At 46.1% G+C, this 17666-nt stretch overlaps 2 protein-coding genes across 3 annotated transcripts in view; one reads left to right on the forward strand and one right to left on the reverse strand.

Moving 5' to 3' along the window:
- Window positions 1-8508, forward strand: part of CAPN3 (calpain 3) — a 49620-nt gene extending 41112 nt beyond the window's left edge. The window contains exons 15-24 of one of the 2 annotated variants that reach the window (XM_047739036.1): window positions 1606-1623; window positions 4421-4534; window positions 5482-5559; window positions 5933-5990; window positions 6085-6149; window positions 6615-6683; window positions 6776-6854; window positions 7032-7148; window positions 7431-7489; window positions 7871-8508. In XM_047739036.1, coding sequence (XP_047594992.1) covers window positions 1606-1623; window positions 4421-4534; window positions 5482-5559; window positions 5933-5990; window positions 6085-6149; window positions 6615-6683; window positions 6776-6854; window positions 7032-7148; window positions 7431-7489; window positions 7871-7897 — 684 coding nt within the window. In that variant the 3' untranslated portion in view covers window positions 7898-8508. The remainder of the gene's footprint in view (window positions 1-1605; window positions 1624-4420; window positions 4535-5481; window positions 5560-5932; window positions 5991-6084; window positions 6150-6614; window positions 6684-6775; window positions 6855-7031; window positions 7149-7430; window positions 7490-7870) is intronic. The other variant, XM_047739037.1, reaches the window with a different exon arrangement.
- A 5074-nt stretch (window positions 8509-13582) lies between these two features.
- Window positions 13583-17666, reverse strand: part of ZNF106 (zinc finger protein 106) — a 60790-nt gene continuing 56706 nt past the window's right edge. The window contains 1 exon segment of the mRNA XM_047737619.1: window positions 13583-17486. Coding sequence (XP_047593575.1) covers window positions 17430-17486 — 57 coding nt within the window. The 3' untranslated portion in view covers window positions 13583-17429.

Below are 17666 nucleotides of genomic sequence, written 5' to 3' on the forward strand. Positions count from 1 at the left end.
GGGTCCTGGAGGGGAGAAGCTATTTGAGCCTCCAGAGGGAGGGGTCAAGGCCATCCATGGGAAGGGACAACAAGGGCAGCAGCAGTTGGCTTGGATTATAAGGGCCCATCTCAGATACAGAAAATACACACCAGCTCTGGAGTCAGAGTCAAAGCTGGGTCCTCCACCTATCAGCTGGGTGATTGGGACAAGTTACGTAACCCCTCAGTTCCCTACTTTGTAAAATAGAGATAACAGAGGTGCCTTGCAAGGCTTCTGTGAAGTGGGAATCAGTGAGATCATATATGTGAAGTGTCTGGCATAGCACGGGCTCCCACACGGTTGTTATTAGTCACGTGCCTTGTATCTTATGAGGTCTTTCTCTCATGCCTTACCTCGCTTGACCCTTGCAAGATTTCTGAGATATAGTAAGGTTATTATTATCGCTGGCATTAAAGTAAGGAAGGAGAGGCTCGGTGTTAAATGGCTCCCTTGGGTTCCCAAAGCTCACAGGCGGCAGGGCTGGAACTGACATCCAGGTTCTTGGAGCCCAGACTCAGGCTCTTTCCCTGGTCGCCACACGGAGACCTGCTCCCAGGGTTAGGGATCCCAGAGTTTCAAGCATAGAGTTGGCATATGTCCTGTCTCCTTGTATTAAGGAGTCTTGTGCCGGCCTTGGGCCTTTGGGCCCTGGTTTGTGCTCTGCATGACTTGGGCCAATAAGGGGACAGCAAATGTCCCACCAAACTGTCTTCTAGGGAGTCACACTCATGGTTCTAATCCGCAGGACCCCAAGATCACAGCCTGAGCCAAAGGCAGACACTTAACCCACTGAGCCACCCAGGTGCCCTATTCTTATCTTTTAAAACACTAATCATCCAAGTAGTGTATTTACCAGGAATTTCAAACTCAGGAGTGTATGGGAGCTGGCGTGCCACCTGACTAGGGCAGGAAGGTGGGGGTTTGGATGTCCCCACACAGGCATATTTGCCTGTAGTTCTCAACTGATTCTTAAGCTTCAGTGTTGGAGGGACGATGGGAATGGTGGTGACTGCGGCATCTGGAAGGTGCAGACAACAGCTGCTCTCAGCTCCCCAGATTTTTGCCATAGAGGTAACCAGCACATGAAGCCTGCCACACCTTCTAGTTTTATTTATTTTTTAAAGCCCCAAACCTAGATTTCCATATTAAGTCTCTATGTTAAATGTTTGCAACAACAACAACAGAAAACAAAACAAAACAAAACAAAACCCAAACTCTGTAAATCAGACAACATTCATTTTTAGGCCAATTTAGGTAAGCCACTTCTTTTGGTGTTTTAGTAACTAACTTCAATTAAAAATACAAAACATTAGCCAAAAGACCCCTTTCCTTGGCGGTGTCCAGGGTAGGAATGGGCTATAAAAGCAGAGTGGCTGTTGGAGCACCTGCCAGGCTCTGGACCCAGACACTTCTCACCTCCCTTCAACTCCCAGGCCTCTTTTGGCTCTATGTAGCCCAGATTCCTGGTCCCCAGAACCTCACCCCAAGCTGAGGACCAAGTCACAGGGAAGCCAAAAGGCACTGGGTTTTCTAGAAACTTGACTTTCACTTATTCGGCATTTATTGTTTCCTTTCCTTATGCAGAAAAAGAAAAAAACCAAGGTGGGTGTAACAGGGTGAGTGGGTAGACACGGAGTGTGTTTGTGCATGCATGTGTGTGAACCTGCCTTCCTGGGCCCCCGTGTCAGGCATTCTTTCGGTTGCTTCACATGGGTATACTCAATCCCCACAATGACCCTGTGAGATTGGTACTGTTATTCCCACTTTCAGAGGAAGCCAAGATACAGACAGATGAACTGACTTGTCCCAGGCTGCAGAGCCAGCACTGGGAGCCAGGCCATCTGGCCCCAGAGTCCTCTGGGCACCACCAGGCCGACCTCTCCTATGAGGGAGGGAGAGGATGGCCAGCCAATGAAAATAGGCCTCTTGCAAAAGCCAAAAGGAGCACCCCTTCTTTCTCAGAAGTGGGTTTGGCTCTGCTAAGCAAGACTTGATTCTTGGGGGGAATGGCAACGGTTGTTTCTCATGGTACAGTGAGATAGGTGTGAGAGGGTTTCCATGGAGACGGTCTCGGGATGCCAGCCGCCTGCTCTGTAGATGGGACTGCTCCTTCTCCCTCCTTCCTTTCCTCTGCCTGCTCCCCACTCCTCCTATTTTCTTGGCCTGCTGGGGTTGGGGTGGAAGAGGATACCCAGAGAGGCTAAGTCACTGCTGGCACTCTTGTTCCAGGGGAAGCTCTTGTTCTAAGCCCCTTCTAGACAAGTGACCTCCCATTCCAAGCACAGGCTCCTCTAAGCCATGGGAACCAACGGACTCTGCATGCTCTGTCCAGGCAGCAGTGGGGTAGAGGGAAGAGATCTTCACCCTCATAATCCCAGAGGCTGGTTTAATGAGAAATGAGAGCTACCTGGACAGCTTCCCCTTGGGATCTTGGGAGGCTGTGGTAGAGTCACCAGGACCTCTAAGATCTCCTCCTAAGTATCCTGGTTATAAGCACTCTGCTGTAAGGACACCATTGCTGATGGTGACTATGTGTGCTAAGAGTAGCTCAGGGGTCTCAGAGCAAAGCTGTCATCTGGGACCAGGGGCACTATTCTCCTTGTGTGGTTTTAGAATTCAAGATTATAGTTGTCGAGCAATTCAAACTCCCTCCTACATCCCTGCTCCATTTACCCCATAACCTTCCCATGGTCTCCAGGGTCTACCGTGATGGCTAACCCTTTCTGAATTTTGGGTTGACAACTCTGAGTGCCATCCAGAAATGACTGACATTTGGGCATCCACAAGCCCATGAGGTAGTAACCATAGGCCATCGGACAGGGTTCAGTATTAGTGTTTATGGTGGTTCCTGGAAGGATTCAACGTTGAGGTCCTCTGAGTACTAATGCTGGTACACACCAGAGCTGATGTTAATCAAGCACCTACCAGAGATTTGGCACTGTGCTGGGGGTAAAACATGCATTGCTTTCTGTTACAACAGAATCTATAAGGTAGCTGCTATCATCATTCCCTTTCTATAGCTATTTTACACGTATTCACAGAAGTGAAGAAATTTGCCCAAGGACACACAGGTAATGAGTGGGGAAATTGGAAGCCATGTCTGTCTGCTCCAGACCCAAGTTTCTTGCTCTCACCAATCTGGTTCAGGCTCCTTACATGCCAAGGCCTGTGTTATCCAGACCCACACTTGGGCCCAGAGATGTGTGTCTTAGCAAAGGTGGCCCATGGCCACCCCGTGTCCACAGGCATACATTCCACCTCCATCTGTGACCCATGCTTGCTCTAGGATCCCTGCAAGCATCAGTTGCTTGTGCAAGACCTTTGGCTTGAAAGGCAGGGCAAGACAGGGGCTTTGGGACCTGCTGGGAACCAAAGTTCTGGAAGCTTATTTCCACAAGTCTGCCCATGGGTGCTGTTCTAGATGCATAGCATGGAAAGGCGGATGGGGATTCAGAAACTGGTCAGAGACTCTGGTTTTCCCATTGCCTTCTGCACTGCCCCCATAAGCTCGGTCGGCTTAGCCTTCTTCTGGCTTCCCCTGTGGGGCATATGTCTCCAGCCAGGATCTGCATAGCATGGCAGCTGCTCTCTACTCTTCTTGTGTCCTCTTCACTTGCATGAGCATGTCTCGAAAATATCCCTTATATTTGTGCAGCATCTTAAATGTTTCGTGGTACAATTTTATAATCGGTATATCCTGCCCCTTCCCCCCAAGAGCCCTATGGGAAAGTTCAAGCAGGTTTTGTCATCCATACGTATGGATGAGTAACCTGAGGCCAGAGAGGATATTCTTGTGCAGGAGGGCAAGGCTGGACTTCCAGCTCAGTGTTCCGACCTCTCCCCCACTGGCCATGCCACTAATCCGAGCCCTCTGTTCAGTCTGTCCTCTGCGGAGTGCTAGAGGTTCCTTGGAAGTGCCCCCCAGCTGCCATGGATGACGTGGGTGTGCCGAGGGAAAAAAGCTCTACCCTCTTCATCGAGCAGAGCAGCTGGTTTTTAATGACTTCATACACACTGGGCTTCTGGGGAAATTTGATTTGAACAATATTTCCATTTCAAAAAAAAAGCCTACAAAATATTTGAAAATCACTGCACTAGATCACGCTGCTTTGAGCATTCTTAGCACTTTCACGTGTGCTAACAACCTTGATTACCCCTCAGAGCTCCCACCATCAGGAGCTAAGGAACTGAGGTCTGAGACACGTAGCGTCTTTCCCCAAGTCCCAGACAGCTTGCTAGTGGCAGGGATGGAGCTTGGACTGAGGTTCAAGAGCTCCCAACTCTGCTCTTCTCTTCACTGGACAAAGCTGCTCCAGGAGGGGGGCTGTGTCCACGTGCCCGCTCAGCCTGTAACCCCTGCTTCCTTCCTGCCCCTTCCCCACTTCCCTCTTCTCTCCAGCCCATCATCTTCGTTTCGGACAGAGCAAACAGCAACAAGGAACTGGGTGTGGACCAGGAATCAGAGGAGGGCAAAGACAAAATGAGCCCTGATAAGCAAGAGAAATCCCCACAGGTTTTTGAGCATGTGGCATGAATGGGGTGGCCAGTACACACTGGGGTCCTCTGGATTGGAGGGGCTCTGGGGGGTGTCTCTATAACATCTGGAGGTTTAGATGTATCCCACTGACCTTTCCTCGCATCAAGTTTTCCTAAAATTTGGGGTGATGCTTAGGTTAATGTCTTGGGGGTTGGCAACCACGCCAAGCCAGTCCCAGCCTGGGAGGGACAGGCTGAGTCTGCCCACGAGAGCCCCCAGCCCGGACAGTGAAGGAAACGGGAGCCAAAGCCTGAGATGCAACCAGCTTGAGAGGGCCCAGGACAGAGCAACGCCTGTTTCCTGGTATCCTTGAGCTCTTGACAGTGAGAGGATAGAGGACAGTGGCAGAAAAGGGGGTGGACCTCAGAAATGGAGGCCTGCAGAGCCCTGGGAAGGGTATTCTATTGAAGTGGGGAGAGGAGGGCATCTAAAGCTTAGTGGAAGTGAGGCTAAGGGACCAAAGCCCACAGACAAAGCCCCGGCCACGTCCTCGATGTTGAGTGTCCCTGCAGTGAAATAGGGGTCCTCTGAGGACTTCACCCTGATGACGCAGGTGGCTGGAGGTACCCAGATGGTCTGGTCCCCTCTGTCCTTCTGGGACTTATCTGGTTGAGAAGGTCAAGCTGAAAATGGTGGGGAGGCTCGAGCTGGTGGGGGTGGGAGAGAGGGACACGGGGGGCTGTCCACACGTCTACATGGCTGCTGTAACCTCTCTGGCTAGCATGTCTGGAAGGAAGGGTCACTGGGGCCTAGAGGAGTCTCACTCCAGCTCACTAGGCTCGGCTCAGGGAGAAAAGCCTTTGTGCTGTACCCAGCTCCTGCAGCCACCTAGGGCTAGGTAGGCACCCTGGCTCCTTCAGCCCTTCATGGGTCTGCCCATCTCCCGGATCACTGGAAACCAGTTTTCCTTTATGCTTCCGCAGCCCCGGCCTGATAACACTGACCAAGAGAGTGAGGAGCAGCTGCAATTCCGGAACATTTTCAGGCAGATAGCAGGCGAGGTGAGTACCACCGGCCCTGACTCCTCTCCTCCACTAACTGCTCAAATGACTGGTTATCTCACCATTGCTCAGGAGGGGTTGTTTGGCTTTTGGTGGAAGCAGGGGCTGTGTATGGGTAGCACAGAAGTCCACCAGTCAGGTCCGAGACCACCATCCACTGGGGTGGCTCGGAGGCCTTCCTACCCTGAGCTGCCCAGTACAGTCTGGATGCGGAGGGCGCCGTGTCTTCCTTGGAAAAGTCCCTGCTACCCATGACAGCGTGGCAGTGACAGAGACCTTACACACACGGACAGCTGGCTCTTGTTTTGCAAACCACGTGCTCCATCAGGAGCTGTCCTCTAGAACGGTTATTCTCTACTCCCTTCCTCCTCAGGACATGGAGGTCTGTGCAGATGAGCTCAAGAATATCCTTAACACAGTGGTGAACAAACGTGAGTGGCTCACACTGTATGTGGAGGCGGGCAGGCAGGAGTGGGAGGTCCAGTTACCTGAAGAAAGCTCCTCACTCTTCTCCCTACCTCCCAGATAAGGACCTGAAGACACAAGGGTTCACGCTGGAGTCCTGCCGTAGCATGATTGCTCTCATGGATGTATCCTTCCGGCCGCCCTTCCCCACCATGCTTCTCTGTCATCAGCCCCTGTGCAGCCACGGGGGCCAAGGCAATGGGGGGGGCGGTCAGAAAGGCCCAAATCCATGCCTAAGGGAGGACCTGAGGTCCTAGGCTACTGGTCTGAAGGGGGCTGTTGGACGAGGCACAGTTGGGCAGGGCATTGGTTTGTATCCAGCCCCTAAATTCTGCCCTCACCTCAGGCCTGGGTTTCTGCCAAAGGCCTGGCCCAAGCCAAAATGGTCCTGAGGAGAATGGTCCCCTGGGTTTTAGAGCAGACACGAACTCTGACTGCAGAGGTGAGGAAGGGAGGGTTAAATACCAGGACAGGGCAATGGGAGGCTACCTGGGGCAGAGCCTTCCTGTGAGGAAGTCGCAGGGACCCCTCCTCCTGGTCCAGGGGGATCTCGCTATGTGTGCCCTGTAGCCCTGACCTCCTTCCTTCAGACAGACGGCTCTGGGAGGCTGAACTTGCAAGAGTTCCATCACCTCTGGAAGAAGATTAAAGCCTGGCAGGTGAGAAGAGAAGGAAGCATGGGAGTGAAGGAGCGGGGGGCTAATTCAGTGTTTTATTGTGTGACCTCTGTCCATAAATTTTCAATTGCCAGAAAATTTTCAAACACTACGACACAGACCATTCCGGCACCATCAACAGCTACGAGATGCGAAACGCAGTCAATGATGCAGGTGCTGGGGAAAGCAGTGGCTGGCGGGGGCAGGGACAAGGGCTGGTGGAACCAGAGGATTGGTGGGGGGAAGAAGGAGTGTTTCTTGGTGACACAGGGTGGCTGTGAGGTAGGGAACAGGACAGAATGCAGGCAAGGACTCAGACTACTTCCTCCTCCCCCACCCCACCCTCCACAGGCTTCCACCTCAACAGCCAGCTCTATGACATCATTACCATGCGCTATGCAGACAAGCACATGAACATCGACTTCGACAGCTTCATCTGCTGCTTCGTCAGGCTAGAGGGCATGTTCAGTAAGTGGGGGGCCGCCCTTTCGTGCTCTGGGGCCGGACGGCTGCAGCGGTAGGAATCTCGGCCTGACCACCTTCCAGTCTCCTCTCTCCAAGCTGAACAAAGGCAAAGGCCCGCTTTAAGCTCAGACGGGCTGGTGAAGGGAGGGGGATTGTGGATACCCTGCCTGGCACGGTTTTGTGCCAAAGGACACCACTTAGTACACGGTCCTCTGAAGAAAAGTCACAACAGTGGAGGGGAAGTGAGTCTGTAACTCGCTTCTGGCCTGTGCGTTCTTCCCACAGGAGCTTTTAATGCATTTGACAAGGATGGAGATGGTATCATCAAACTCAACGTTCTAGAGGTAAAGCATAAAAGAAGCAGTCGATTTACCCTGTCCTTAAAATTTCAGGTGGGAAGCCAGTGAGGCCGACTGGGGCCTGTGTGCTCCTCACTTCCAAATGCTGGGGGAGGGATGGGCTAGGAAAGGAACAGAAAGGCAAGCTCATAGGGAATGGGTACCAGGGGGAAGACTCCAAAGGGGTCTCAGATTCTAAAGGGTTTTTTTGCTGGAAAACATACCTTCCTAGTAGAAAAAGGGGAGCAGGCCCTAAACCGCTTCTTAGAAAATCTTCCCGGGACTGGGCATGCTGGGACTGTCCCTTTCCCCCCTCCCCCATCAGACCCTTAGGGTTGGGCTCGCTTTCCTTGGTTGCACTCTGATCTTGGGACTTAACTCTTTCAGTGGCTGCAGCTCACCATGTATGCCTGAACCGAGCTGGCCTCGTCCAAGGCCGTTACAGATCACTCAGGATTGCCATTTCATCCAATATATCTAGAGCCACTTACCTCAAAGGACACAGTAGCTGTGCCCCGCCCTGCCCCCAGCAAGCCTCCATGTGCCTCATCTGTCTTATTCATCCTCTACTTCGCTCCCCACTCGGCCTCAGGGCATCTGTCCATCTGTCACAAACACATCGACCCTTCAGTTAAGGAATGAGAGAGCACAATTTTGTCCCTTCGCCACATACATGGAGCCAAGTGTCTGTCTGTCTCAGCTCATGGGAGCCCAGCTGAGAGGTTTGCTCAGGATCTGAGTGGCCTCAGCTGTGAAGCAAATGCTCTCCTTAGCTTGCCCTAGGTTGTTCACAGAAGCATCCGGCAGTGGCCCTCCACGCTTCCTGTGCTAGCCTCCTTCAAGTTCTCCCACCCACGGGACAGTAACCCAACTAGCACTTGGTTCTGTCTCGTTGTTTCAGGAGGGGCCTGCCCAGCATAAACAAGCTCAGTGGAAGAGGGCTGGGTACTTTGGGCTGTCTGACCCATAAGTTGCATTCTGAAAAAAGAGTTGATCTAAATAAAGGCATGTGTATGGCTGGTTCAGTTGTGTTTTGTCTTCTCACATTCAGAGTATCAGCCAGAGCAGGGCAGAGTGGCTTCCAGTGTTATAGTCACACTGTCAGGCAGAGAGCCCAAGTTTCAGAAGACAACAAAAGACACCTATGCACACACAAACAGAACCTGGACCCCCTGGTAACCGTGTCAATTGGTATTTCTTAAACATGAGAATCACTCCGGCACGTCTCAAGATCAACAAGGAAAGGAAAGGGAAGAGCTGTTGGTGTATAGAGTATCAAGAATAAATGGGTTGCCCTGTCACCAGAGGGGCCAGTCACCTGAGTGTAATGGAACAGAGATGTATGCGTGGGTTTTGTCTTTGAGGAGTGTCAGGTATACGACACTGTGATTTGACATCTGTATACACTATAATCACCCGAAAGTCTGCATACTATCTATCACCCTACCGGCGACCCCCTTTCGTGCCTATCACCCACACACCCTCTGCCCTCCAAACCCCTCCCCCTCTGGTAACCACTGATGGGTTTCCTGTATCTTGAGTTTTGTTTTAGATTCCACGCAGGAGCAAAACCGTACAGAATTTGTCTTTGTCCTTCTGAGTTATTCCACTTTGCTTAATACCCTCAAGGTCCAGCTGTGCTGTTGCCAATAGCAAGATTTTATTCTTTTTTTATGGCTCAGCAGTACGCCATACATATACGCCATAGGTTCTTTATTCATGCCCACTGATGGGCACTTCGGTTATTTCCATATTTTGGTTATTGCAAAGAATGCTGCAGTGAACATGGGGCGTATATATCTTTTCAAATTAGTGTTTTGGTATCCTTCAAATAAATACTCTGTAGTTCCACAGCTGGACCACACGGTCATTCTTATTTTTTGAGCAATCTCCATACTGTTCTCCATAGTGGCTGTGCCGACTTCTAGCCCACCAGTGTCTGACAGTCCCCTTTCCTCGACATCCTTACTGACACTTGCTACTACTTATCTTTTTGATAATAGCCATTCTGACAGATGTGAGGTGATAACTCACTGTGGTTTTCATTCACATTTCTCTAATAATTAATGATGTTGAATATCTTTTCACATGCCTCCTGGCCATCTGAATGTCTTCTTTGGAGAAATGTCTATTTCTCTCCATTTTTTAATAGGTTTTGTTGTTGTTGTTGTGTGAGTTCTTCATATATTTTAGATATGAACCCCTTATCAGATGTATTGTTTCCGATTGTGTTCTGCCATTTTAGTAGGTTACCTTTACTTTTCTTTTTTTTTTTTAAAGATTTTATTTATTTATTTGATAGAGATCACAAGTAGCCAGAGAGGCAGGCAGAGAGGGGCGGCGTGGGAAGCAGGCTCCCTACTGAGCAGAGAGCCCGATGCGCGGCTCCATCCCAGGATCCTGGGATCATGACCTGAACCAAAGGCAGAGGCTTTAACCCACTGAGCCATCCAGGCTTTTCGTTTTGATGATGGTTTCCTTTGCTGTGCAGAAACCCTTTAACTTATCGGGTCCTACTTATTTTTGCTTTTGTTTCTGTTGCCTTTGGAGTTAGATCACAAAAACAATGTGAAGACTGATGTCATGGAGCTTACCACCTATGTTTTCTCCTAGGAATTTTATGGTTTCAGGTCTCACATTCAAGCCTTTAATCCATTTCGAGTAAATTTTTATGTTTGGCATAAGATAATGGTCTAGTTTCATTCTTTTGCATGTGGCTGATCAGTTTTCCCAACACTGTGTATCTGAGTGTCCCTTCTCATTTTATGTTCTTTGTTTCTTTGCCAGAAATTAATTGTCCATCTAAGTGTAGGTTTATTTCTGGGTTCCCAGTTCTGTTCCATTGACCTGGTTGTGTTTTCGTGCCAGTATCATTCTGTTTTGATACCTATAGCTTTGTAGAACAGTTTGAAATCAGGGAATAACCAGCTTGGCTCTTCTTTGTCAAGATTGCTTTGGGGTTTGGGGCTTTCTTGTGCTTCTACAAAAATTTCAGGATTATCTGTTCTATTTCTGTGAAATATGTCATTGGGGTTTTGACAGGGATTGCACTGAAATCTGTAGATCACTTTGGGTAATACGGGCATCATAACAATATTAATCTTCCAATCCATGAGCATTGAATATCTTTCCATTTATTTGTGTCTTCAATTTCATTAGTTTTATAGTTTCCAGTGTATGCGTTTTTTACCTCCTTGGTTATATTTATTCTTGGGCACTTTATTCTTCACGATACAGTTGTAAATGGGATTGTTTTCTGGATTTCTTTTTGATAGTTCATTATCAGTGTTTAGCAGTGCAACATGTTTTTATATATTGATTTTGTATCCTGAAACTTTACTGAATTCTTTTTATTCTAAGTTTTTTTTGTGGGGTCTTTGGGGCTTTCTATATATATATATATATATCATATCATCTGCAAATAGTGACAGTTTTACTTCTTCCTTTCCAATCTGGGTGACTTTTATATCTTTTTCTTGCCAATTGCTTTGGTTATGACTTCTGATACCTATGTTGAATAAGTGGTGAAAGTGGGCATCCTTGTCTCATTCCTGATCTTAGAGAAAAAGCTTGCAGCTTTTCCCCATTGACTACGTTGTTAGCTGTGGGCTTGTCATATATGGCTTATTATGTTGAGGTATGTTCCCTCTGTACCCACCACTTTTGAGATTTTTTTATCATAAATGGGTGTTGAATTATGTCAAAAACGTTTTCTCCATTTATGGAGATGAACATGTTTTTATTGTTCTTTTTGTTAATGTAGTTAAATTTATTTACAAATGTTGAACCATCCTTGTATCCGTGGAGTAAATCCCATGTGATCACAGGGTATGACCCTTTTCATGCATTGTTTAATTTGACTTGCTAGTATTTTGTTGAGGATTTTTGAATGTATATTCATCAGGAATATTGGCTTATAATTTTCTAGTGTCATCCTTGTCTGGTTTTGGTATTAGGGTCATGACGGGCTTGTAAAATGAGTTTGGGAATGTCCCCTCCTCTTCCGTGTTTTGGGAAGAATTTGCTAAGAACTGGTATTAATTCTTCCTTGAATGTCTGGGAGAACTCACCAGTGAAGCTGTCTGGTCCTGGGCTTTTGTTTGTTGGGAGGTTTTTGATTATTGATTGAGTTCCCTTAGGAGCAATCAGTCTGTTCAGATTTTCTATTTCCTTTTGATTCAGCATTGGTAGGTTTTTCTAGAAATTTATCTTTCCCAGGTCACCCAATTTGTTGGTGTGTAATTGTTCATAGTAGTCTCTTACGATTCTCCATATTTCTGTGGTATCAGTATCATGTCTCCTCTTTCATTTCTGATTTTGAGTTCTCTTTTTTTCTTGGTGAGTCTAGCTCAAGGTTTGTCAGTTTTATCTTATCAAAGAAGGAGCTCTTAGTCATTTATCTTTCTCCTATCTTGGTAGTCTCTATTTTTTATATAAATATATTTGTTTTCTTCCTTCTACTTTTTGGGCTTCATTCCTTCCTTTTTTTTTTTTTTTAAGAGCGAGCGTGCACATGAGGAGAGGAAGAGGAAAGGGAGGGAATCTTAAGCAGGCTCTACACCCAGCATAGAGCCTGACTTGGGGCTCAATCTCACAACCCTGAAACCATGACCTGAGCTAAAATCTATAGAGTTCACCGCTTAACCAACTGAGCCATCCAGGGACCTGTTTCTTCTTCTTTTTTTTTTTTTAGTTATTTTAGCTATAACATTAGACTATGTGAGATTTTTATCTTTTCTTGAGGTAGGCCTGTGCAGTATCCCATAGATTTGGTATCTCATATTTCTGTTCTCATTTGTCTCTAGGTATTTTTTTATATCTCCTTTGATTTCTTCAATGACTTATTGACTGTTCAGTGTTGTTTAATCTCCTTATTTTTGTGGTTTTTCCTGTTTTCTTATTATAACTGATTTCTAGGTTCATACCATTGTAGTTGGAGAAGATGCTTGATATAACTTCAATATTGAATTTATTGAAACTTGCTTTGCGGCCCAGCTCATCTATGCTGGAAATTGTTCTACGTGCACTTGATAAGAATATGTATTCTGCTGCTTGAATGGAATGTTCTGTACCTATCTATGGAGTCCATCTGGTTGTGGCACGACTGTTGCAAAGGGGGGAGGGTGGACATGGAACATGCCCAGCCCAGATGCAATATACTCACTTGGCCCAGTTGTCGTGTGGCTGCTTGCATAGGTTCAGCGGGACAAGAAGGATGCTTACCAGTGCTGGCAGGCTAAAGGGAGGGCCCCAAATATGGTGCCCACCAGCTCTGTTACCAGCTAGTTAGAATGAGATTGCAAAAAAGGCACCAGCCAGTGCTTCCATTCCCAGAGAAAGTCACTGCAGTGAGAAGTGTCCTACAGCCACATTAGGATTAGCAAATGGGTCTCTCCCTCAGTTGTAGTCTAGGTACTTTTCAAATTATTTTTGCAGTGGATTTCAGGATGAGTGGATGGGCGTGTGAGCCCTTTATGAGCAGGTTCTTTGTTCTCTACAGTTATATGGTTCCCCTGAACTTAATCCTTGTTGATTTTAAAAACCATGTGTTTTGGGAGCTTGTCTTTCTGGTTCCAGACACAAGGGTCCGGATGCCTGAAGTGCAGGCATATCCACTTCACTCTTCGATAAAAAACTCTGTATTTATGGGATCCCTTCCTGATAGTGGGTCATCGTACCTCAGGTAGGATCTGGAGGGAGACTGAGTCTCTGCCTCTCCTACCTGTCTCAATGCATCTCTTTTCTCTTTTGTTGTAGAGGTGCTGTTTATCTAGTTCCCAGGTCATCTGCAGAGAAAAATTATTCCTTATATAGCTGTAAATTTGTTTTCTGTGGAGGAGGTGAATTCAAGATCTTCTTACATAGCCATCTTGAACCCCAAAGATGTAGTTTTAATCCTAGCTCCTTCACTAACTAATTAACAGTCTTATGACCTTGGACAAATCCTTAAATGTAGCTGTTTGCCAAACTTATCCAGACCACGGTGTGTGGTATATCTATAGCCATCTCATGCCTTCCACCCAATTTCCTTCTTGCTGTCTATCACAACATGGAGAAAAAAGGGTTGGCTATTAATATGCAGATAAGGTAGCAAAAGTAAACAATTAGTAAAAGTACTTTATTTTCCTCTTGAATTTGCTTTATATCTTGCTTTACAAAGTTATGAAGTTCACAGCTTTATACCAAAATGTAAGAAGGCTAAGCTATTTGCTTATAAACATTTTCGCAGTCAAATGTCATCTGATTTCATTCTTCTAATCCATATTCAATATATAAAAAAATTCAGATACCAAGGGTACTGGAGCAGCTCTAGGGCATATATTTCTTTTAAGTAGGAGAAAAGCTCTTCAACAGCTTTCCTCCTTGACTTCCTCCCCCACCAATTCAACTGGGCTACTACCTTCAACTATAAAGCAAATCTAGGAAATTTTAGTTGCCATGTGACCCAGCAGGGCCATATACTTGGGGCCTGGAGGTGAGGTTAGAGATTATTGTCTAATAAGCACTATGTCTGGTTTACACCAGGATTTCATATCCACTTACACATGGAACTCAGTATAGTCCAAATCACCTCCACCATAGCTTCTACCCTATCAGTCACTCTGAAATCCTGAAGATCATGATGATTTTGGGCAGGGATGAAATCACAGTTTTTCCAATGTGGCAGGCATGGCCTTCGTAACAGTTCTAGGAGCTCTCCTTTTGGCAGCAGAAACAAAATTTGAAAGTCAGCGTATACAAATTACAGTCGTTTGCACAAACCAGAGGGTATGTGCTGTTTAAATCCCACTTCACAATAGACTGTGATCTCCCCTCCAGTGAATTCTCTTCCATAAAATATATCATGCCATTCCACTAAGTGTTGTACACCTACTCCCACCACACCATCCACATACCTAGTCACTAAAGGTGTCTACTATATTATCTACCCCAAAACCAAAACAAAAAAGCCCCTTTGTTAGGCAAATGATCACTTAAACAGCAATGATAATGCCTATACATTATAGGTAGGTCAGGAGCTAAACACTCAACTGCTAACTTCTGATGCAGGAAAACAGTTTCCCCCACAAAAGCAGGAGTGTAGTAGCAATGGCATTCCCTCAAATTCAAGTAACATCAGGTGGAGATAATTCTTTGCTCTTATGTGTGTAACTGCTTTATCCCTCAGCAGAGGAGTGTGTTAAAACACATTCTGAACCTGATTAAAAACTTTAGGAAAAAACTCGAAGTGACTGATAGTTTGCCGTAAACAGTCATTAAAACGCTATCATATGCACATCAAAGGACGGATACTATGGTTTTCTTGGCTTCCGGCCATTAGAAGTAGGCACAGGCAACTAAGGATAACATTCTCGTAATGGCCTCCAACCCCTTATAAGAAACGAGGTGGGTTTTATCAGGTCATGGAACATTTCCCTTCCTTCATTAAGTACTAAACACCAAGTCAACACAAAAACCTGAGCCACAGCTCCTCTCTAAGGGAAGACGGAAGGCTAGACTCAGTTAAGACACTGTAAAAGACAGAAAGCAGCCTAAGTTCTGCGTAACTTTCAAGACTCTTAAAAGCAATAACACAACCATAAGCAGCCAAGATGCTTATGGTGCCTTTATTTCTAAATAGACAGCTAGAACCACGCATTTAGGATAACATACCAACCTGGGGGTAAAAGAATTTTACAAATTCTTGAAAGAAAGACGGTATTACCATGGCTTCAAAAAAAAAAAAAAGTTTGTGAAATGAGGAAAAGTATTACAAGTATAGGTGCCCATACCCATACACACATACAAGGAACAGTCACAGCTGCACACACAAAGGCAGAAAGACCGTGCACAATTCTACCAAAATTAAACCCAAATCGGTTGTTACTGATTCTATCAGTCTGCTCATACCTTCCCCACGACTGCCCAACACCTCACATAACCCCTTCCTGCTGTACCAAAGCTCCACCACTCTCCTCTTTTCAGACATGTCCTCGGGCAGGACAGAAGGGCACCCATGCAACAGAGTGTGCAAGACTTTCATAGCACACTGCCCAGTCACCATGGAATGCGGCTTCACTATGGACCCGAGTAAAACACCAGGTTTAGTAATAAATTCCAATACGCCTTCCTGGGAAATTACCCTTCCCAAACCCACACAACAGCCTGACTGCTCTGGTCATCCTTATAAGAAATGGAGAGGAGAGGTAAGAAACCTTCTGAATCTCATAAAGAAACAGCACAGATACATTTTATGCAAGAGAATCTTCGCTCTGTTCTCTCTCAAGTATGATGCAACTATCAATAGTGTGGTCAAAAAAAAAAAAAAGTTTTCTTGTTCATAAGGATAGAAGTAAATAGTCTGTGGGGCCATTCATTATTTGGTAGTACCTCCTAGATTAGTTCTTTGTTTATGGTTCCAGTAAGAACTGCTAGAGCCTTTCCTGGAAAAAAAGAACACACACTTATTTTTGCATTCACTATCATACCCTCCTGAAATCCATCCATAAAGCTGGGTGAAATCCCCAGCCCCAGAGCCCAAGTGAAGAGCTGTGAGTAGATGTGTGCACACAAACAGGGCTGGAGAAACCTGTGTGCTCTGCAATCCCAGAAAACAGTATGCATCACATCCCCAAGTCTCATATGTGGCACTGGGCTCTTCTCCCTTCTAGCTCTCTAGAGACTCTTTCATAGTTTTGAGAATCCAGAAACAAAAGGCTAGAAAGCAACACTTCTACAGCTTCTCTCAAGAGTCCAGAGAAATTCCAAAAACAAAGCAGTCTCACTAGGCTGTGTTAACTTGGCTGCTCTCAGAGGAAAATTGGGAGTCTTTACCTTCCTCATACTTTACTCTTCTTTGCCAGCTAGAAGGGAGGTGAAGGCAAGACTCCAGTTTCAGAAATCAGTTTCTAAGAAGCCTGCTTGAGATCCTAAAGACTGTATGCAGATGCTTTATCTTAACTCCCCCATCTTGGGTGCTGCAGGTGGGGGATAAGCACTCTGGGAGCCTAGAGGAAGTATGTGATGGCTGCCAAGAGTCTAGGCACAGCCAGAGAGCAGAACGGAGAGGGTTTGGCAATGGAGCAAACTAAGGGGTTTCACACCCACAACAGGCCTAAGAGTCAGAAACTGGAAAGGGAAATAAAGGCTACACTCCAGTTCAAACAGCCTGACAATACCTACACCGTGTGCGTCCGGGGCCTAACAGCAACATTGCAAGGTAGATGTTAGTTCTGTGTACTGTCCTGAACTGAGCACTCCCAGCCAAATGTGCAAAGATGTCTGATAGGAAATGCTGTCAGTGAGGACCTGTCATTATGTGATTTGCTGAATTCCTAAAATATAATCAGCAGAGCAGTCACTCTAGCTGTTGAAAATCTACTGTGTGTCCCTTTGGCATATAAAGCCAGCTCTGTCCATCTACAAGGCAAGAGAATAGTGAAACACACTGCACATAATTGTTAAGGAAATTAGTTGCTTCTAATTTAAATACCCAGTTATTAGAACTAAAAAAAATAAAAGTGACCTTAAAAATCTAGCATTTGCACAAACTTGTACGTAAAAGCTGGACTACGGTTTAAACCATCATTAAGAACATAAACTAAAAATCACAAACTAAAAGCAATAAAAAAAATAGATATGATTAGGGTCAGACTGGGTATTGAATTAAGATCTGTATCTTTAATCAACATCTGGAGAATACTAGTAGCACAGATTACTATGTTCCATGCTGTCCCAGAGAAGTATGGTTCCTTAAAATCTGTTTAAATCTGACAAACCTCCAGTAAGAACTTAAAGTATATCTATCATCCCATAGAGCTGCCCAGACTTACACTAGTGGTAAGCCTGGCTAGTAACCATTTTCTCCTTCCCTGCTTCTCTGGGGAAGGGAAGACTGTGGCCTCTGAGAAGGGCCAATGTAAAATTAGTTCAAACAATAACTTCCCAACATGGGAGGCAAAAAACTTCACGAATCAATTTTGCTGTCGTCCTCAGCATGTCGTTCAATGTGTCCCGCAGCATCCTAGGAATAAAGGGAAAAGGGCCCGTGAGAGAAAAGCTGGTAGTAAGACAAGAGAAAATTCAAGCCAAGGACAGCTTCCTGGGTACATTCTAAGTTCCATACATGGAAGGCGATTTATATGAAACTGTGCACTTAAAGATGAGTTCTTATCTCACACAAAAATATTGTAATAATCCTCCA

The sequence above is a fragment of the Lutra lutra genome, chromosome 7, assembly GCF_902655055.1.
Source record: "Lutra lutra chromosome 7, mLutLut1.2, whole genome shotgun sequence".
NCBI classification, from domain to species: Eukaryota; Metazoa; Chordata; class Mammalia; order Carnivora; family Mustelidae; genus Lutra; species Lutra lutra.